The sequence below is a fragment of the Marmota marmota genome, unplaced genomic scaffold (assembly GCF_001458135.2).
Source record: "Marmota marmota marmota unplaced genomic scaffold, marMar, whole genome shotgun sequence".
NCBI classification, from domain to species: domain Eukaryota; kingdom Metazoa; phylum Chordata; class Mammalia; order Rodentia; family Sciuridae; genus Marmota; species Marmota marmota.
The window spans coordinates 32,174,817-32,191,625 of NW_025999990.1; the positions used below are offsets into that span (position 1 = coordinate 32,174,817).

General features: G+C 34.6%; 1 protein-coding gene across 1 annotated transcript in view; it reads left to right on the plus strand.

Moving 5' to 3' along the window:
• Positions 1–3,033: 3,033 nt before the first annotated feature.
• Positions 3,034–16,809, plus strand: part of Ccdc178 (coiled-coil domain containing 178) — a 345,498-nt gene continuing 331,722 nt past the window's right edge. Inside the window, exons 1-2 of the mRNA XM_015482201.2 lie at positions 3,034–3,202; positions 3,922–4,061. Of these exons, the coding sequence (XP_015337687.1) occupies positions 3,034–3,202; positions 3,922–4,061 (309 nt within the window). The remainder of the gene's footprint in view (positions 3,203–3,921; positions 4,062–16,809) is intronic.

The following is a 16,809-nucleotide window of genomic DNA, read 5'->3' on the forward strand; positions in this document are numbered from 1 at the left end:
GAGAGAACAGAAACCAGATTGCAAGGTGATTTATACAATAGAGGAATTTATCTACTCATTCATTTATTCAACAATTGTTTTAAGACAGTAAATGTGCTTTCTCTGAGAATGTAAATCTCCATGGGAAGGTAGATGGGGAGACAGATATACTAATCTACAGCAAAATGCAGTGGGATCAGTTCTGGTAGAGAAAACCCGTAAGTATGTAGGTTCACTCATGTCTAAAAGATTTGAGAATTTTTCATAGGGAAGGATTCATAGAAGAGGGATTTTAATATTTGTATAGAATTGTAGTTTGAAGAAGAGATCAGAACATGAGAATACTGTGGCTGCTGGTATAAACTGCTGGTTTGAAAAGGAATGCTAGTCATAGCAAAATACAACATACAGTGAGAATCATAGGAAATGGTCAGGCAAAGTTGTTGGATGATATGCAATTACTCCAGTGAAGCTAAAGTAAATGTTCTCAAGCTGAAGACTTTGAAGAGTCAGAGGGAGAGCAACAAGTGATCACTGAACAGGGGCATTTGTACATGGAATGAGGCTGGAGTAGGGGTAGTCCTTACTCACCTCTGTCTCTGAGAACGTGTGCATGTTATTCTACAGAGTCAATACGTGTCTTCACCAGTGCAAGGTCCATTGAAAATATAATAACTCCAATTCAGTGAAAGGTATTTTTTATCCACCCCCATGTGTAATAAAAACAAAAAAGATCTGTTTTCCATAAAAGATTGAAAATACTTTCAGTTCATCACAACAGACTTCATATAGAAGAGGAATTATTTCTAAGCTTAAGAGCACTGACTTATTTTACAGGCTGAAAAGAAAAACCAAAATGTTAAAAGCTATAACAATATGTGAAGGAATCTGTGTTTAGCTAACTTTTTCCTAAGAGTGTTGAGATGAGATAAAAGGCTGATAGAATTATTGGTGTGATGGATATAAAGGAAGCACATATTAAAAGCAGAAGGTAAGAAAGGACTGTAGTGATAAAACGTTAAATTATGAGGACAGAGTGAATAAATTATATAAGTATCAAATTCACTGAGCAGGGAGAATTGACAGTTTATAAACAAGAGTATATTTCTCTTTCATTTGCCTGTGTAATCAACCAGTCTCTATTTTTCCTCAAATGGAAGTTTCATGTTGCAAAGTCTCAGCAAACCTCAGCTCTGGCTTAGAGCCAGGAGGATCTTGCCTTTTATGCATTGATTTTGAGCAAGAGAGTTGGAGCCTGGGGCTTGTTTAGAGGATGAGAGTCCTGCCTGGGTTTGCTGCTTTAAATACCCACTCTGACCATTGGGATTCAGGCGGCATGAGGACATGCTCCATCCATTGACATTTGACAAAAACTATCAATTCATTGTATCAGAATTTTGGGTGAAAGAAGATCTCATATAACCCCCTACTAACCCATTCGTTTATTGATGGAGAAATCTGAGGACTAGAGACTGAGTAAATATTAACTAAAGATATGCAACTAGTTGTCAGACAAGTAAAAAAGTTATCATAGACATCTTGTTCTGTGATATTTTGATTATATCATACTGTTTCCTTAAACTGTGGAAAATGAAAAAGAAATAAAAAGTTTTAACTTATACCCAGCATGCACTGGCATACAAACAGTCATAAGACTCCTGGGTGCTGGTTCCATCTTGTGGTGCTTATGATGTCATGTCTCTTACAGATTTCACTGCCAATTTGATTTCGTAGTATTTAATACCCCCCCCCCTTTGCCATACGTGAAATCATAATCCTAAACTGTAGGAGTGTGTGGAAATTAATTAGTATTCACAAAATGAGGCTAAGAGTGGCACAGTCAAGAAAAATATGAAATGAATCATTACTAACCTTGTTTCTCCTACGTCAAATGAAGGAAAACAGATGTTTTGATTGTAACAGCAACTGCCTGCTTGTTCAATGTGTATTGAAATCTTCTTATTTCCAGAGAGAAGGCCACATATTTAGATAGGAAATCAATAATATAATTTTTTAAATATTTATTTTTAAATTATAGGTGGACACAATATCTTTATTTTATTTTTATATGGTGCTGAGGATCGAACCCAGTGCCTCACACATGGTAGGCGAGCGCTCTACCTCTGAGCCACAACCCCACCCCCAATAATATAATTTTTACCAGCTTGGTTTTTGGTTTATCGCAGAGATCAAAATGTATGTGTGTATGTGTGTGTGTGTGTGTGTGAAGTAAAGAGGAAATATGGAATTGAACACACATGGAATAGTCATTGCAAGTATATGTGTTCAGATTACGATCAAAGCAAGCTAATATATATTAGGATATTAGCACAAATACAATGAAGAAACATTCAAGTATTCAAAAATAATCAATATGTGGACTATTTGACATACCCTGAAATACATTTTGAGGACTCTATTTTGCCATACATTTAAAGTAATAAAATAGCCCACATAGTGTAGCTTACATTTTATAACCAGGGAGATTGTAGTTCAAGTTCATTTCTCCCACCTACCTCCTTGGACTTGAATGAGGTATGTAACTTATCTAAATTCTTGATCTCTTCATCGATGAAGAGAAGAAAATAATATTGCTTCATCAGATTGTCAGCAAAATGCGGCATGGAAAGTGTTTAGCTTTGTCTCATGGCTGGTGCTTATTTTTAGTGCTCAAAAATGTTAGTGTTAGAAACATACATACACAGTCAAATACATGGGAAAGAATGAACACTTTTACTTATAAATGAAATAGACATGTCATTTTATAGAGATTGTTTCTTTGGAGGAGGATTCTATAAAGCTTCATCTAAAAGACTATAGCTAGTGAAGATATTGCAAATATTTACCACCTCTATGGGCTGTCATTGAAAATGGCAATAGCCTTACTTCTGTGTTCCCCCAAGGTCAACTGAAATGAGGACATCACACTGTTCTCATTGAGACACCAAATGCGTTTTTGCGTTTCCCTTTTAAGATCAATGATTGTGACTATAATCCCGCCCAATAGAGTCCTCAGAGCCCCAGGACTGCAAGTAAGCACTTTGGTGGAATTTCATGGACAACTTTGCCTTGCTTCTGCAACCTTCAGTCGATTGGGACATGCCAGGATTACAATCACTGAGGCATATCGGACTGAGTGGATTTTATGATGAGTACAGTTTGAATGCTATAGTGAGAACATCAATCACTCTTTGCATGAGACTCCAATTTTCAGAAATGGAAGGTAGAAAATGAGGTTATTATGAGGATGAAGGAGACCTGTTTTTATTTTTTAATAGGAGAAACTCCTGCTGGATTCAAGGAAGAACTTTAATACATGAATACTTAGATATTATTTACATTGGAAGATGTGGAATCTGTTTGAAGGGTGCATTTGAAATATATTTGCATCAGTCTTAGTGACATAGGATCTATTTAAAATGGATTAACTAGTTTTCTGATTTTCATTTTTTTTCAATGTTTTGTCATAATAGTAGAACACATTAACATTGTAACAGGCTTCTTTCAGGTTTATTTCTATTTGTTACATGAAATCATCCCAAATGATTATTTTATTTTAGCTTTTACATTTTTAGAAGTTTATTATATAATTTTTTTGGTGTGTGTGTGTGATACTGGGGATTGAACTCCTGGGTCTCTACCACTGAGCTACACAACTAGCCCTTTTTTATTTATTTTAAGACAAGGTCTCACTAAATTGCTGAGGCTGGCTTTGAACTTGTGATCCTCCTCCCCAGGCTCCCAAGCCACTGGGATTACAGGCATGCACCAACACAACCAACTTATTCATAATTTTTAAACACCTTTTCAATCTATTTATCAGAGAAACTTTAAGAATATTAGCACTAATATGGTATAATATTTTTTTGCATATCCTGAACAATAAGATGTGTAACTCTGTATATAACTACTGACTATTTCCTCTACCTGCTATAACTTTAGAGGTGAATACAGGCCTCTACTTCAACTACCCATGTCGACGTCAGAGCTGTGCTAATGTAAACATCCCAGCACCATGTGTCAACAAAACAATCTCACACATTGAAGAGGTGGAGTCAAAAATACAGGGGCATATGAAACAGGTAAGTGACTTGTTTCTAATGTTAATATTTGTGTAAATGCCACAGAGTGAAGGTCTGCTACTTAGAGACCATAGGAAATTATTTTGATTTTTGTTTTGATAATTGGTATAATTTTTAGACTTTTGGTCAGATGTATAATTTGCTAGTCTAGACATGATAGTGTCTTTAATAAGATAAATGACCTATTATTAAATAGATTTTTTCCCTTACCTGTTTGTTCTTTATCCTGAGGGCAACCATGCTAAGTAGTAATTTCCATAAGCCAACTTGACTAGTAAATTAAATAGTATTTACATCATTTTTGGGACACTAAACTGATTATATGATTAGAGGAGGAAGTTGGTATATAAAAGGACAGTGTGTTCTTTCTAATGAGTTATTTTCTTCTAAAGAAATACTTAGTAGGTCTATTGAAAGAAAATGAAAGGATTCTTTTTTCCTCTTTAACCTGTTAAAGTTTGTGGTTCTGAAGGAAATTCAATCCTGAAATCACTGTCACTTTCCATTATTTTCAAAGGATGACTTGGAAATGATTTGTAAAAAACAAAAACTTGGCCTACCTTTTATTAATCTTGCATTTCCAAGCAACTAATGCAGAATTAGACTGCCCAACCAGAAAGATAAGTTTGACAGAGACCTGTGCTATTTCTTCCCCTTCACTACCATTACTGGGTCTGGTGCAGAGAACATTCTGATGGGCCGCTCACAGTTCTTGGCTGAGGATGTCATCTCGTTTAAGAGGTATTAGTACCACCATTAAGATCACAGGCTTTAGAGAGACAGGTTCTGTGACCTTAAATGGGAAAGGAGAGATAATTACAGTGTATTAGAATAAAGGCATGTGATGTGTCCTCAATATATATTAGTTATGTTTTTTTTCTATATCATTTAGTATCATTCTAGGTAAGCATTATATTATTTCTATTGCTTTTATATTTCTCCAAATCAGAATACTTCAGAAAACGTTTTGCAGGTCATAGGACTGATGATGTTTGGGACCTTGAAGAGGAAACAAAGAAAAGAAAATGCATATTTATTGATGTGTACTTCATATGTGTTCTCATTAACAGTTATCCATGTTGTTAAAATAGATTCATAGGTGTTTTAATAAATAATTTTAAGGCCTACTATTTACCAAAATCCTAATATAAATCCAAAATCATGCTTTACCATGTTGTTTCTCTTAGATATCATGAATTCATCAATGAATATTCTGGATACAGAAATAGTACTTTAAAATAATCCAGCAACTTGTCCAAGGTCCCAAGGCAGAACTGGCACCAAAGACAGGCTATTGTCAAAGATCATGTTTTTCTCTTGAGTCTCACCTTTATCTCTGAATTATTGGTCAGCAGCTAAACATTGTGGCTAGTGGACAGCTAAAATTACCTTAGATGAGGCTTGGGAGGCTGGGTAGGAGAATCACGGGTTCAGAGCCAGCTTCAACAACTTAGTGAGACCCTGTCTCAAAATTAGAAAATAAATAAAAAGAGCTGGGGATGCGGGTCAGTGGTTAAGCACCCCTGGGTTCAATCCCTGGTACAAAATAACAACAACAAAAAGAGATCACCTTAGATGAAACAACTTATGAGATATTTTATTGCATATCTTCAGGAAAACTGGGGGAAAAAAAGCCTTTCTTGTGTAAATATATTGCAAGCCAACTGAATAAACAAAAAGCTTGAAGAAGACAAACACCAGAGTGAGAAAAAGATTTACCATACTCAATTTGTACTGGGAATGTATCCAGGGGCACTTAATTACTGAGTCACATCTTCAGCCTTTTCTTTCCCCCCCACAGGGCCAAGTACTGAGCTCAGGGCTTGCACATGCTAGGCAAGCGCTCAGCCACTAAGCTAAATCCTCAACCCCTACCCAGATATTTTTATATTTTTATTTGGAGACATGGTCTCACTAAGTTGCTTAGGGCCTCCTTAAGTTTCTGAGACTGCCTTTGAACTCACAATCCTTCAGCCTCAGCCTCCTGAGCCACTGGGATTACAGGAACATGCCACCCTGCCCATCACATACAGATGTTTATGAAAATATTTAATATGATATTTTTCTTTAGATCATAATTCAGTATCAGTTACCATAAGAATAAAACCCACTATCTGGTAAGAAAGTTACCTTTGAAAGAAATATTTAAAATGAATATTTTTCTTGCAAAAACATACTAAATTTTTATGAAATGAAAATGTGTCTGGGTACATTTTAGTAGTTCCAGAATGCTTGAGTGAAATGCAGAAAAGAGATATTTCTTCTCAACTTTCTAGCCAATAAAGTGTCAACTCATTGTACCCTTGAGAGGAAATGGAGCACTTTCCTGTTTGTTTGGGTACATAACTATGCATCGTCTACAGTCCTGATCTCTGTTTTGTACAAATCCAGTGATGGGGAATGGACAGGGCTACCTTTTCACTGGTCCCAGAGGAGCTATGTGTACAGAGAGTAAAACAAGACAGAGGAACACAAAGCTTAGTGATTACTATCTGGAGCCTTCAATCCAGACTGCATTGTAATTCCTGAGATGAATTAGTTGGACAAACAAAAAATTATTTTGAGTACAGATTATCTGCATTCCTCTGGATTTTAAAGTTAGTTGTCAACACAAGCAACTGGATTAATTATCTTCTTAAATTTCCCAAATCTCATGTTCAGTAACTTCAGTTGTTGGAAAAGCCTGCTACAATGATGAGGACAGGGTAATCCACAAGAGTCCAGCAAAGAGCAAACGAGAGGAGGATGTTTGTTGGTACATTTTTATTTAAGCCCCTCTTGCTGAGGTCCACAGAGATGAAAACAGCTGAAATGAAGTGTTGACATTTTATCTTTGCTCAGCTCCATACTTCCTCCATAGAAGCTGGATTTTTCTTGGTGATTGGGAGTGCATTTCTGTGGGACTAGGGTGAAGTCTAGATCCCAGAAAATGAGGGGGAGGCCCTCCCAAGGCCAGCAGTTTTCTTTAGAAAATTTCACTTTTTTTCTAAATTGTCAACTATGTTTCACAACCACTCATCATATGATCCCAATTATATGAAATGTCCAAAATAGGTGAATCTATAAAGATAGAAAACAATTGTGGTTTTGTAAGGCTGATAGCAACTGCTGGTGGTTATTGGAGTTTCTTCTGGGAATCATGCTTGATTGTTTGTTTTTCTTCTTCTTTTTTTAATATTTATTTTTTAGTTATAGGAGGACACAATATCTTTATTTTGCATTTATGTGGTGCTGATGATCGAACCCAGTGCCCCCTGCATGCGAGGCAAGCACTCCACCACTGAGCCACAACCCCAGCTCCTGTTTTTCTTCTTTTAAAAATTTTTATTTGTTATTTTTTAGTTATACATGACAGTAGAATGTATTTTGACATACTTTACGTACATGGAGTATAACTACCCATTCTTTTGTTTCTACATGAATGCTTGAAATTTTTGTGAGAGCAGGACTTATTAGTGGAAATCTATTCATAAAGAAAAACAAGAAGGCAACAAAAATATCAAGTGTTTAAATAAGAATTAAAATACACAAACCTAGAGGCAAAACTCAGCAGTTGACATTCTTTTGCATATAGGAAAGTCTGTTTCACACCCTTTTTTTGTTGTTGTTCAATTATTTATAGATGGTGGTAGAATGCATTTTGACACGTCATACATAAATGGAACATAACTTCCCCTTCTTCTGGTTGTACATGTTGTAGAATCACACCGGTTGTGTAATCATATATGTGCATAGAGTAATAATGTCTGATTCATTCTACTATCCTTCCTACCCGAATATTCCCTCCCCTCATTCATTTCCCTCTGCCTAATCCAATGTACCTCAATTTTGTGAATAAGCGTTTGCCTATCACAGAAAACATTTGGCCTTTGATTTTTTGGGATTGGCTTATTTCGCTTAACATGATATTCTCCAGCTCCATCCATTTGCCCGAAAATGCCACAATTTCATTCTTTAAGGCTGAGTAATAGTCCATTGTGTATCTATATTAACCAGGGTATTCTTTCTCTTTCATTAGATGAAGTTCTCTAAGCAATTGTAATGCTGGCAAGTGCTTACAGTATGAAATGCACTAAATGAGTGAATGATCAAAAATTTTTTGATTAAGCATTACAGTTCACTTGTCCATTAGATTATGATGATTTCCACTGTAGTTGGAATGAACACAGCAGAGCTCATGACTGGCAGTGAGGCATGTACCAGAAACTTGTCTTTCCACTCCCACCAGTTTACTTGCAATTTGTTCTTGAAAGACAAACTCCTCAGGGTAGTTCTATGAATGTTTTCTCTATATTTTATTTCTACAAATCATCAGAAAATATTGCAAAATGATGGAATTGCAAATTGCAATTGCCTGGATAACTTTCCATACAAGAAAAAGATTTTGTTTTATTTTTTCTTGCACATTATTTTTCTAGACTGCCTAGGCTATAGATAGTCTTATTTAATTTGGTAAGAGCTCTACCTAATCAGAATATTTCTCTTCATTTAATCAGTACAAGTCCTGAGGATGTTACCATGATTCAAAAGAACAACATAGAAAGTATTTAGAAGACATTCTTAAAAATATTAAGAATGTGTTTTAGAGGTGACAGCATTATCATCAATAGCAATGATAATAAAGTTAATATTTTTCAAATATTCTATATCATAGACTGTATTAAACACTTACTATGCATGATTTCATGAATCCCTATCAAAACCTTGGGAAGTAGAAACTGTGGTTATCACCAGTTATAAAGGAGAAAAATAACTTCAGAGGTTGGCTTCCCCTGAGCTCCACAAGGTCAGGTGTGGAACTAACATCTAGGCTAAGCATGTCTGGCCCCTAAGCACACCCTCTTCACCACTGTGCAGTGACAAGTCTCCCTGACAGTGTGTCATCCATGTGGACCCAAGACATGAACGCTGAAATACTTCTAATTCTAGTTGAAAAATGTGGCTCTGTTTACAATCTCACATCTGTTTTAACTCTGAAACCTCATATTCAATCATCCATCTCTCTACTAAGTCTTTGGTACTTTGAGTTCTCTCATCCTGTTAATGTTATATTTTATTTGAAATTTAAGGACACTTCAAACCCTGACATAGCCGCTGTTTCCTGTTCTATTCTTTCCGTCTTTCCTTTGCTTTTCTGCTTAATTCATTACTCACTTAAAACACTCAGTAACTGGTTTGTTTGGTCCTTTATTTCTTTATCCTACCATTCCTCTACTCTGACAAAAGGCCAGCTGAAAATCTTTTTGATCTGCTGTCTCCACTCCTACACTGGGGCTGCTGAGCAGTGCTGGAGGACATTGCACAATAATCCAAATGTGTCACAATCTATTATACAATAACGGAGATCAACCTCAATGGTGCCTTTACTAGTGCTCAGAAGTTATTCTGTTGTCAACCAGAACTTTCTCTGACATTCCATGCTGGCCACTCCTATCATTCTGTTCTTTGTTAAAACACCAAGTTCTCCACCTCACTACACATTCATTTGTGTCTTCCCAAAGAAAATAGGAGTGATAATTAAAAAAAAATACACCAAACTGTTGTTATCCTACCTGTGAACATCCTTGAATTCCACAAATATTATTCCTGTTGCCTTGCAGGGGAAGATTCCCCACACCCCCCAGCCTAGGGCTACTCCCTAACTGCATTCCATCTTTTGCTTTTACAAAGATCTTTCTCCATTGATTGTGTCTGCCCACCATTCTACCTTCAAAATCTACTTTCTTTTTTACTTTATTAATTTCTTTTTTAAATTAAATAATTTATTCTAATTTGTTATACACTAATTATTAGTGTATTATTGTTATAACTAATTTGTTATACACTAATTGTACACAAAGTATTTTCATGCCATTCGTGTCTTCATACATGTACTTAGGGTAATGATGTCTAACTCATTCCACCATCTTTCCTACCCCCATACTCCCTCCCTTCCCCTGCCCACCCCTTGGCATTATCTAAAGTTCCTCCCTTCTTCCCATGCTTCCCCCCACCCCATCACCATATGAATCAGCATCCTCATATCAAAGAAAACATTCGGCCTTTGGTTTTTTGGGATTGACTTGCTTCACTTAGCATTATATTCTCCAACTCTATTAATTTACCTGCAAATGCCATGATTTTATTCTCTTTTAATGCTGAGTAATGTTCCATTGTGTATATATACCAAAGTTTCCCCATTCATTCATTTACTGAAGGGCATCTAGGTTGGTTCTACAATTTAGCTATTGTGAATTATGCTGCTATAAACATTGATGTGGCTGTGTCCCTGTAGTATGCTGTGTTTTAAGTCCTTTGGGTATAAACAAAGGAGTGGGTTAGCTGGGTCAAATGGTGGTTCCATTCCCAGCTTTCCATGGAATCGCCATACTGCTTTCCAGATTGGCTGTACCAATTTGCAATGTATGAGTGTGCCTTTTCCCCCACATCCTCGCCTACACTTATTGTTGTTTGTATTCTTGATAGCTGCCATTCTGACTGAAGTGAGATGAAATCTTAAAATAGTTTTGATTTGCGTTTCTCTAATTGTTAGAGATGTTGAGCATTTTTTTCACGTTTTTTGATTGATTATATATCCTCTTCTGAGAAGTCTGTACAGTTTCTTGGCCCATTTATTGATTGGGTTGTTTTTTTTTTTGATATTAAGTTTTTTGTTACTCATCTTTTAAAAATATTTTTTTTAGTTGTAGATGGACACAATACCTTTATTTTTTATTTACTTATTTTTATGTGGTGCTGAGAATCTAACCCAGTGCCTCACACATGCGAGGTAAGCGATCTGCCACTGAGCCACAACCCCAGCCCCTACTTTACTCATTTCTGTCCACGTTTAAAATACAAACGTTTCATCCATTTTTGAGAACATTTTTTAAAAATTCTATTCTTTTCATAAATGTATTCCTTTTTCTTCCTATTTAAAACTTGCCTAACTATAGTATCTCTAATTCCTCACCTCCCAGTAATTCATTTTATCTATTATAATATGAATTTTATCCCCACTATTCAAATGAAAATTTTTTCATCAAATTAACCATTTACCTTGTTTTTTCTATTAACACTTGCTACCTACATGCACACACACTCCAAAACTTTGTGACTAGAACAACAAGCATTTATTGGGTTACCATTCAGTTCAGCCCTTGAACTTAGCTGAACAAATTTTATGATTTTTTTTTTTGTGTCTGAAACAAAGTTATTAAGAAACATCTCAGAAGAATGGGAGAAAGGACAGAGGAGCAGGACAGGGGGAGTGTCCCAGGGAAAACAGTCTCTGATGTCTTCTGCAAGTGGGGGCTTCAGAGGAGACTCCTGATGTCCAGGTGGATGCAGAAGTGCCCTCGGCTAAAACCTGGGCAGGGGAACCTGAGGCAGTTGGCACGTGTTGCATCTGCAGCTGTTCAGAGGCCACATGAATGACCGATGCCCACTCAAGGTGTCAGGATCCACAGAGGACAGATTCTCTGGCCATTTATTTTTCAGTTGTAGTTGGACACAATACCTTTTATTTTATTTATTTATTTTTATGTGGTGCTGAGGATCAAACCCAGGACCTGCACATGCTAGGCGAGTGCTCTACCGCTGAGCCATAACCCCAGCTCATCTTTACAACTTACACTTGTAGTTATATGACTTCAATTTGAGAAGTATTCAAATTATCTCTTTAAAATTTTTACTATCCCCTTTCCTTTTGAAACTTGCATTCTGTGTGTGTTGGTGTATTTGATGGTATCTTAGGCTCTATTTACTTATTTTCTTCATTCAATCTATCTTCAAGATCAATGATTCATCCTTCTCCCTGCTCAAATTTTCTACCAAAGCCCAGTAGTGAGTACCATATTTCAGTTCTTTTAATTTTTCTGTTCCAAAATTTCTTTTTGGCCCCTCTTATGCCCTCAAATTTTTATCTTCTATGGATAACTTTGCTTTGTTGAAATGTAGTTCTCTTATAGTCCTTCAGTTCTTTGTCCATGGTTTTCTCTAATTTGTTGAAAAGACTTAAAACAATAGATTTAAATTCTTTGTTTAGTAAGGCCAAGGCTTGGGCTTCCTCAGGGATGGTCTCTTTTAATTTATTTTTTCTTGTGAATAGGCCATATGTTCCTCTTTCTTTTTATGCTGTTATTTTTCTCCCATCTGGAGGTTGTACCGTTGGGTCTTCCTGACAAGATATTGTGTATCTCCCTTGCCACAGTGAATAATTCATATTCAGTGTCATGCCTATAATGTACCAAATTCCAGGAGGTACTATGGATAATGATGAATTATGTGTGGATTCTTTACATCCAGGTATTTCAATCTAATGTGAGAAAGACAGCAGGTACACACAGACAACCGCAACACACATACTAATGATTACAGAAGTGGTCAGTAAAATGTCACATGAAATTTTAAGGGTAAAAGTTATCCTGAGTTTAGGAGGGCAACGATGTCATTGTGGAAAGAGGTAAGGATTAAATTGCGTTAAGAGAGAAATTGCATGAATGAGGGCCCAGAGGGAGGAAAGTTAGCCAGAGGTAGGGAAGAGTATATGGAGGGACATGAAGCTTAAGAAAGTGTATTATCTTATAAAAGGTTTTTTAATGTCTTGCCACAGACTGTGAATTAATCACCATTGCAAGATAATTTTAGGGGACAGTTTGAAACTTATTACTGGGAATAATATATTTAGAAAGAGAAGGTATATGTCCTGTTTTGAAGATGAGTGAGAGGATACACTTATTATTTTAAAAATTTATTTATTTAATCTTGCTGGTGCATTATAATTACACATAATATTGAGATTTGTTGTTATATATTAGCATTTCAATATCAGGTACCTAAAAATTTGGTTCTTTTACAAAATCGCTGCTGAAGTAATATTTTGAATATATTTTCCTAAAGTGTTTCTCCATGCCAAATTCATCTCTATTTCTAAAAATTTGGTTGAGTTTGCTTTTATCTTTATACAACACATCATTTTCTGATGTACTATTAATGAAATATTAATTAAGCATTGAGGACTTTAAATTTTTTATGTATTTATATCACAATTCATTGAAATGCCTCTTAACAGTTTGCTCCTGACACATGTGGTTCCTGATTTCAAGTGGTTTTGATCACTATCATGTAAATCACCTGATGTAGATTTCTGCATTGTGCAGGACCCTGTATTGTCAGTTTCCAAAACCAAGAGATAATATTTTCTGGATTATTAATTAATTTTGAACCTATTAATATTCTCTCTGAATATTCTTTCTCTTCTCTGCAAAATGCATGTTTATTTTTTGCCCATGTTCTTTCGGGTTTACACATATCTTCTTATTGACTTCTAGGTACAAATCAGCATCGTCAGGAAATTAAATGTATTAGAAATAATTTTATCTCCGTGGCTTTTCTTTTTACTCTATATCTTTTAATAGAAGGATTATTAATTTTAATGTACTTAAACTTAGTTTATCATTTTACCTTTAAGTGTTTTTTGTCTTAAGAAATCTTCTTTACTACAGAGTCATACAAAATGTTTACTTCATATTTTCTAAAATTTTAGTTTTCCATTTGAGATTTAATTGCTTAAGTGTGAAATTGACTTTTCATGTAAAAAAAAAGTTGCTAATTTGAAAAAAATGTTTTACTTTTTTCTCCACATGGAATTTATTGCAAATCTGGTCATTTCTTAGAAACTAGCTATCCACATATATCATATGTCAAGTATTCAAATAGATTTCATCTATGTACCTCTTTTACCCACTACCCGGTTTTATCTTTTTATTTCAATAGGTTATTTCACTCCCTTACATGCTTAAAAATATGCTTTGAGATCTGGCATGGAAGATTTTTTTTCTTTTAGTTATTTTCAGTATTGTTGATACATAGTTCTTACACATATTTTAGAATAACTTATTATATATGTGAAAATATTCACTGGGATTGTCAATAAAATTGTATTCACCCATTTTTTTTTGTTATGTAGAGGAATATAGTCTCTTTTAGAGTTTTCTTAGACTCCATTGTATCTATTATACTATTAGCACAAGAAAATTCCAGCAGAATAGCAAACACCAAAACCTGTTTTGAGAAGACTGAGCGGGAGGTATTAGGAAAGATAGGCAAATTACTGAATAGATAATGTTAAATTATTTATTTATTTTTTAAAAATTTTATTATTAGTTGTTCAAAACATTACATAGCTCTTGACATATCATATTTCATATATTATGTTAAATTATTTATTCTGCAACACATTAATATATCTGTGCATGTGTGTATGTAATTGTGTACATGCACACACACGTGCACATCCATAGATCAATTAGCCATATAAAGTTTCTTTTGCATTTAGTTTTCTGTTAACTTCTATTTATATATCTTTTTCATTTTTCTCATCTGTTGCATTTCCATATTTTTAGAAACATTGATAATAATCTTTTATTTGCAATGTTAATTGCAAACTTTATTTTATTTTATTCACTTTTACTAGTCCTTTAACTATAATCATTTTGAAGACAGAAAAATTTTAATACAGAAAAAAATGGATTTTATTGAAAATCTGGTTACACAAATCATAGAATCATACAAATGTTAGCACTTTTGAATTGTTTAAAAAAATCTCAAGATTATTAAAATTTGTATAATTTTTACATTTTGTATTTAGCTCTTTAGACCACTGAAAGGTTGCTTATTGAATGAGGCAAATATGATACTTAGTTTTTTCCACATGAAATTAAAATTATCTGTGTACATTGAATTTTCCATCTCCATTGATTTGAAATGTAAATTTATAACAAACTAGATTCTCTTATATATGTAGATTTTTTTCATCCCATGATGTTCTGTTGAAATCATCACTTATTTTAAACTAGTCCATATTTGAATAATGACGGTCTTGTAATAAGTTTCATTTTTGTATTTTGGATACTATAAAGAATAAAGACATATGCTTTGAATTTATTTATTATGATACTAACTTTTGTTCATTCCAGTATTTCTGTTACATCTGAAGTAAATTTTCTCATTTTTAAAAATGTTTTCATACATATTTATTTTTTCTTTAATTTTTTTTTGCTTTTTTATTTGTTCTAATTAGTTATACCTGAAAGTAGTACATTTTGACACATTGTACACAAATGGAGCATAACTTCTCATTCCTCTGGTTGTACATAGTTTTTTTTTTTCATTTTTTATACTACAATCTTTCTTTAGGTACTTGTATAATTTTCATTGTCCTTTAAATTTGCAAGTGACAGATTGGACTGACTATTGGTTTCAAGCATGTGTTTCTGGGCTTTTATGTTTATTTGGTTGGTTTTTAGCATTTCTTGGAGTATACCTATATCAAAGTTTCGTATCACCTAAATAGAACATTTTACTGGGGTTCTTTGAAATAAGAGATAGTATATTGAGGAAAGCAATTTGCAGTGGTCTGTTTCTGAATTAATTGCATTTATTTATTTATTTATTTAATTGCATTTATTTATTTATTTACACACACCTACCTGTGTGCCCACTGTGAGAATGTAGCCTAGTTCTGTAGGTTTTTCTTTACTTCTCTCTAGAACCATCACTTCCATGCTTGCCCAACCTTTCCATTTTAGATAAATCTCCCACGTGGTTAGAGGTCTTATATGTGGCAACAACTAGAAGGCACATTTTCAGCCCTGCATTCTGGATTCTTTGGATGCAAAGCAACAGGACTCAATTGTTTACTTTGACTACCATCTACTTACTCTTGATACTGGGAGTTGTGGGTCAGAAGCTGGATTCTGGAGGTCCCAACAAATCAGGTCCCACTGCCCAATCCAAAAACTAAGCAGAAGAAGTAATGGTGAAAATCAGGAAAGGACCTTTAATAAGTGTTGTGACATCAGGAAGACCAGAGGATCTGCATCCTTATCCCTGACTTTGAGCGGCTGACAATGAGATTTTATAGAAAGGGGGATGTAAGCAAGGATTGAGCTTTCCATGGCTGGGGAGGTTTGCACAGCTGGAAAAGCAGGTGATCTTGGTCAGGCATAGTGGTGGTGATATATCATTATCTCAGGATTAGTCAGGCAGTGCCTTTTTGGTACTGAGAAAGTTACTGTGGCCTAATAGGTAGTTTAGAATCATCCCAGGATGTTTATGGATTAAAACATTTGTTCTGGAATCCAAGAGACTCAGAATAAAGGAGACAGATGCAAAATTGAGTCAGTTTTAATCTTTCTTTTAAATACCCATTGAGCATTTACAGGTAAATGTGAAGAATTTTAAGTCTTTATTACTTTTTTTTTTTGCAAGCCGATTTCCTTAGGAGCTACACAGATCCTTGTCCCTATTCTGAAACAGTTGTCATCTGTGTGTTGTGAAGTGAATTTGTTTTGGTCTGTTTTCATTATCAATCTAATCTGACTGCTTTCTATTTCTGAAAATTCTCCTAAAATATATATACACTGAGTATTTATTTTGTTGTTGGTGGTGTGTGCGTGCATGTGTGTGTGTGTGTGTGTGTGTATGTGTGTGTGTATGTTTGTGTGTAACCAGATTTTGGTAGGCTATAGGAACTGAGAACAATTAATTATGTATAACTAATTAATAAAAATCATTTATAAAATATGTACCATTCTGATTTTATAGCTCTATGGTTTTTTTTAATGTATGACTTTTACAGTCCACATTATTGTTAAGATATATCTGTAGAATATGAGCCCTGCCAAGGAATGTGAAGTCCAGAAGAGGCATAATATTATGGAAAATTAAATATATATGTGAAACTTGTGTATAATTTTATATTTAC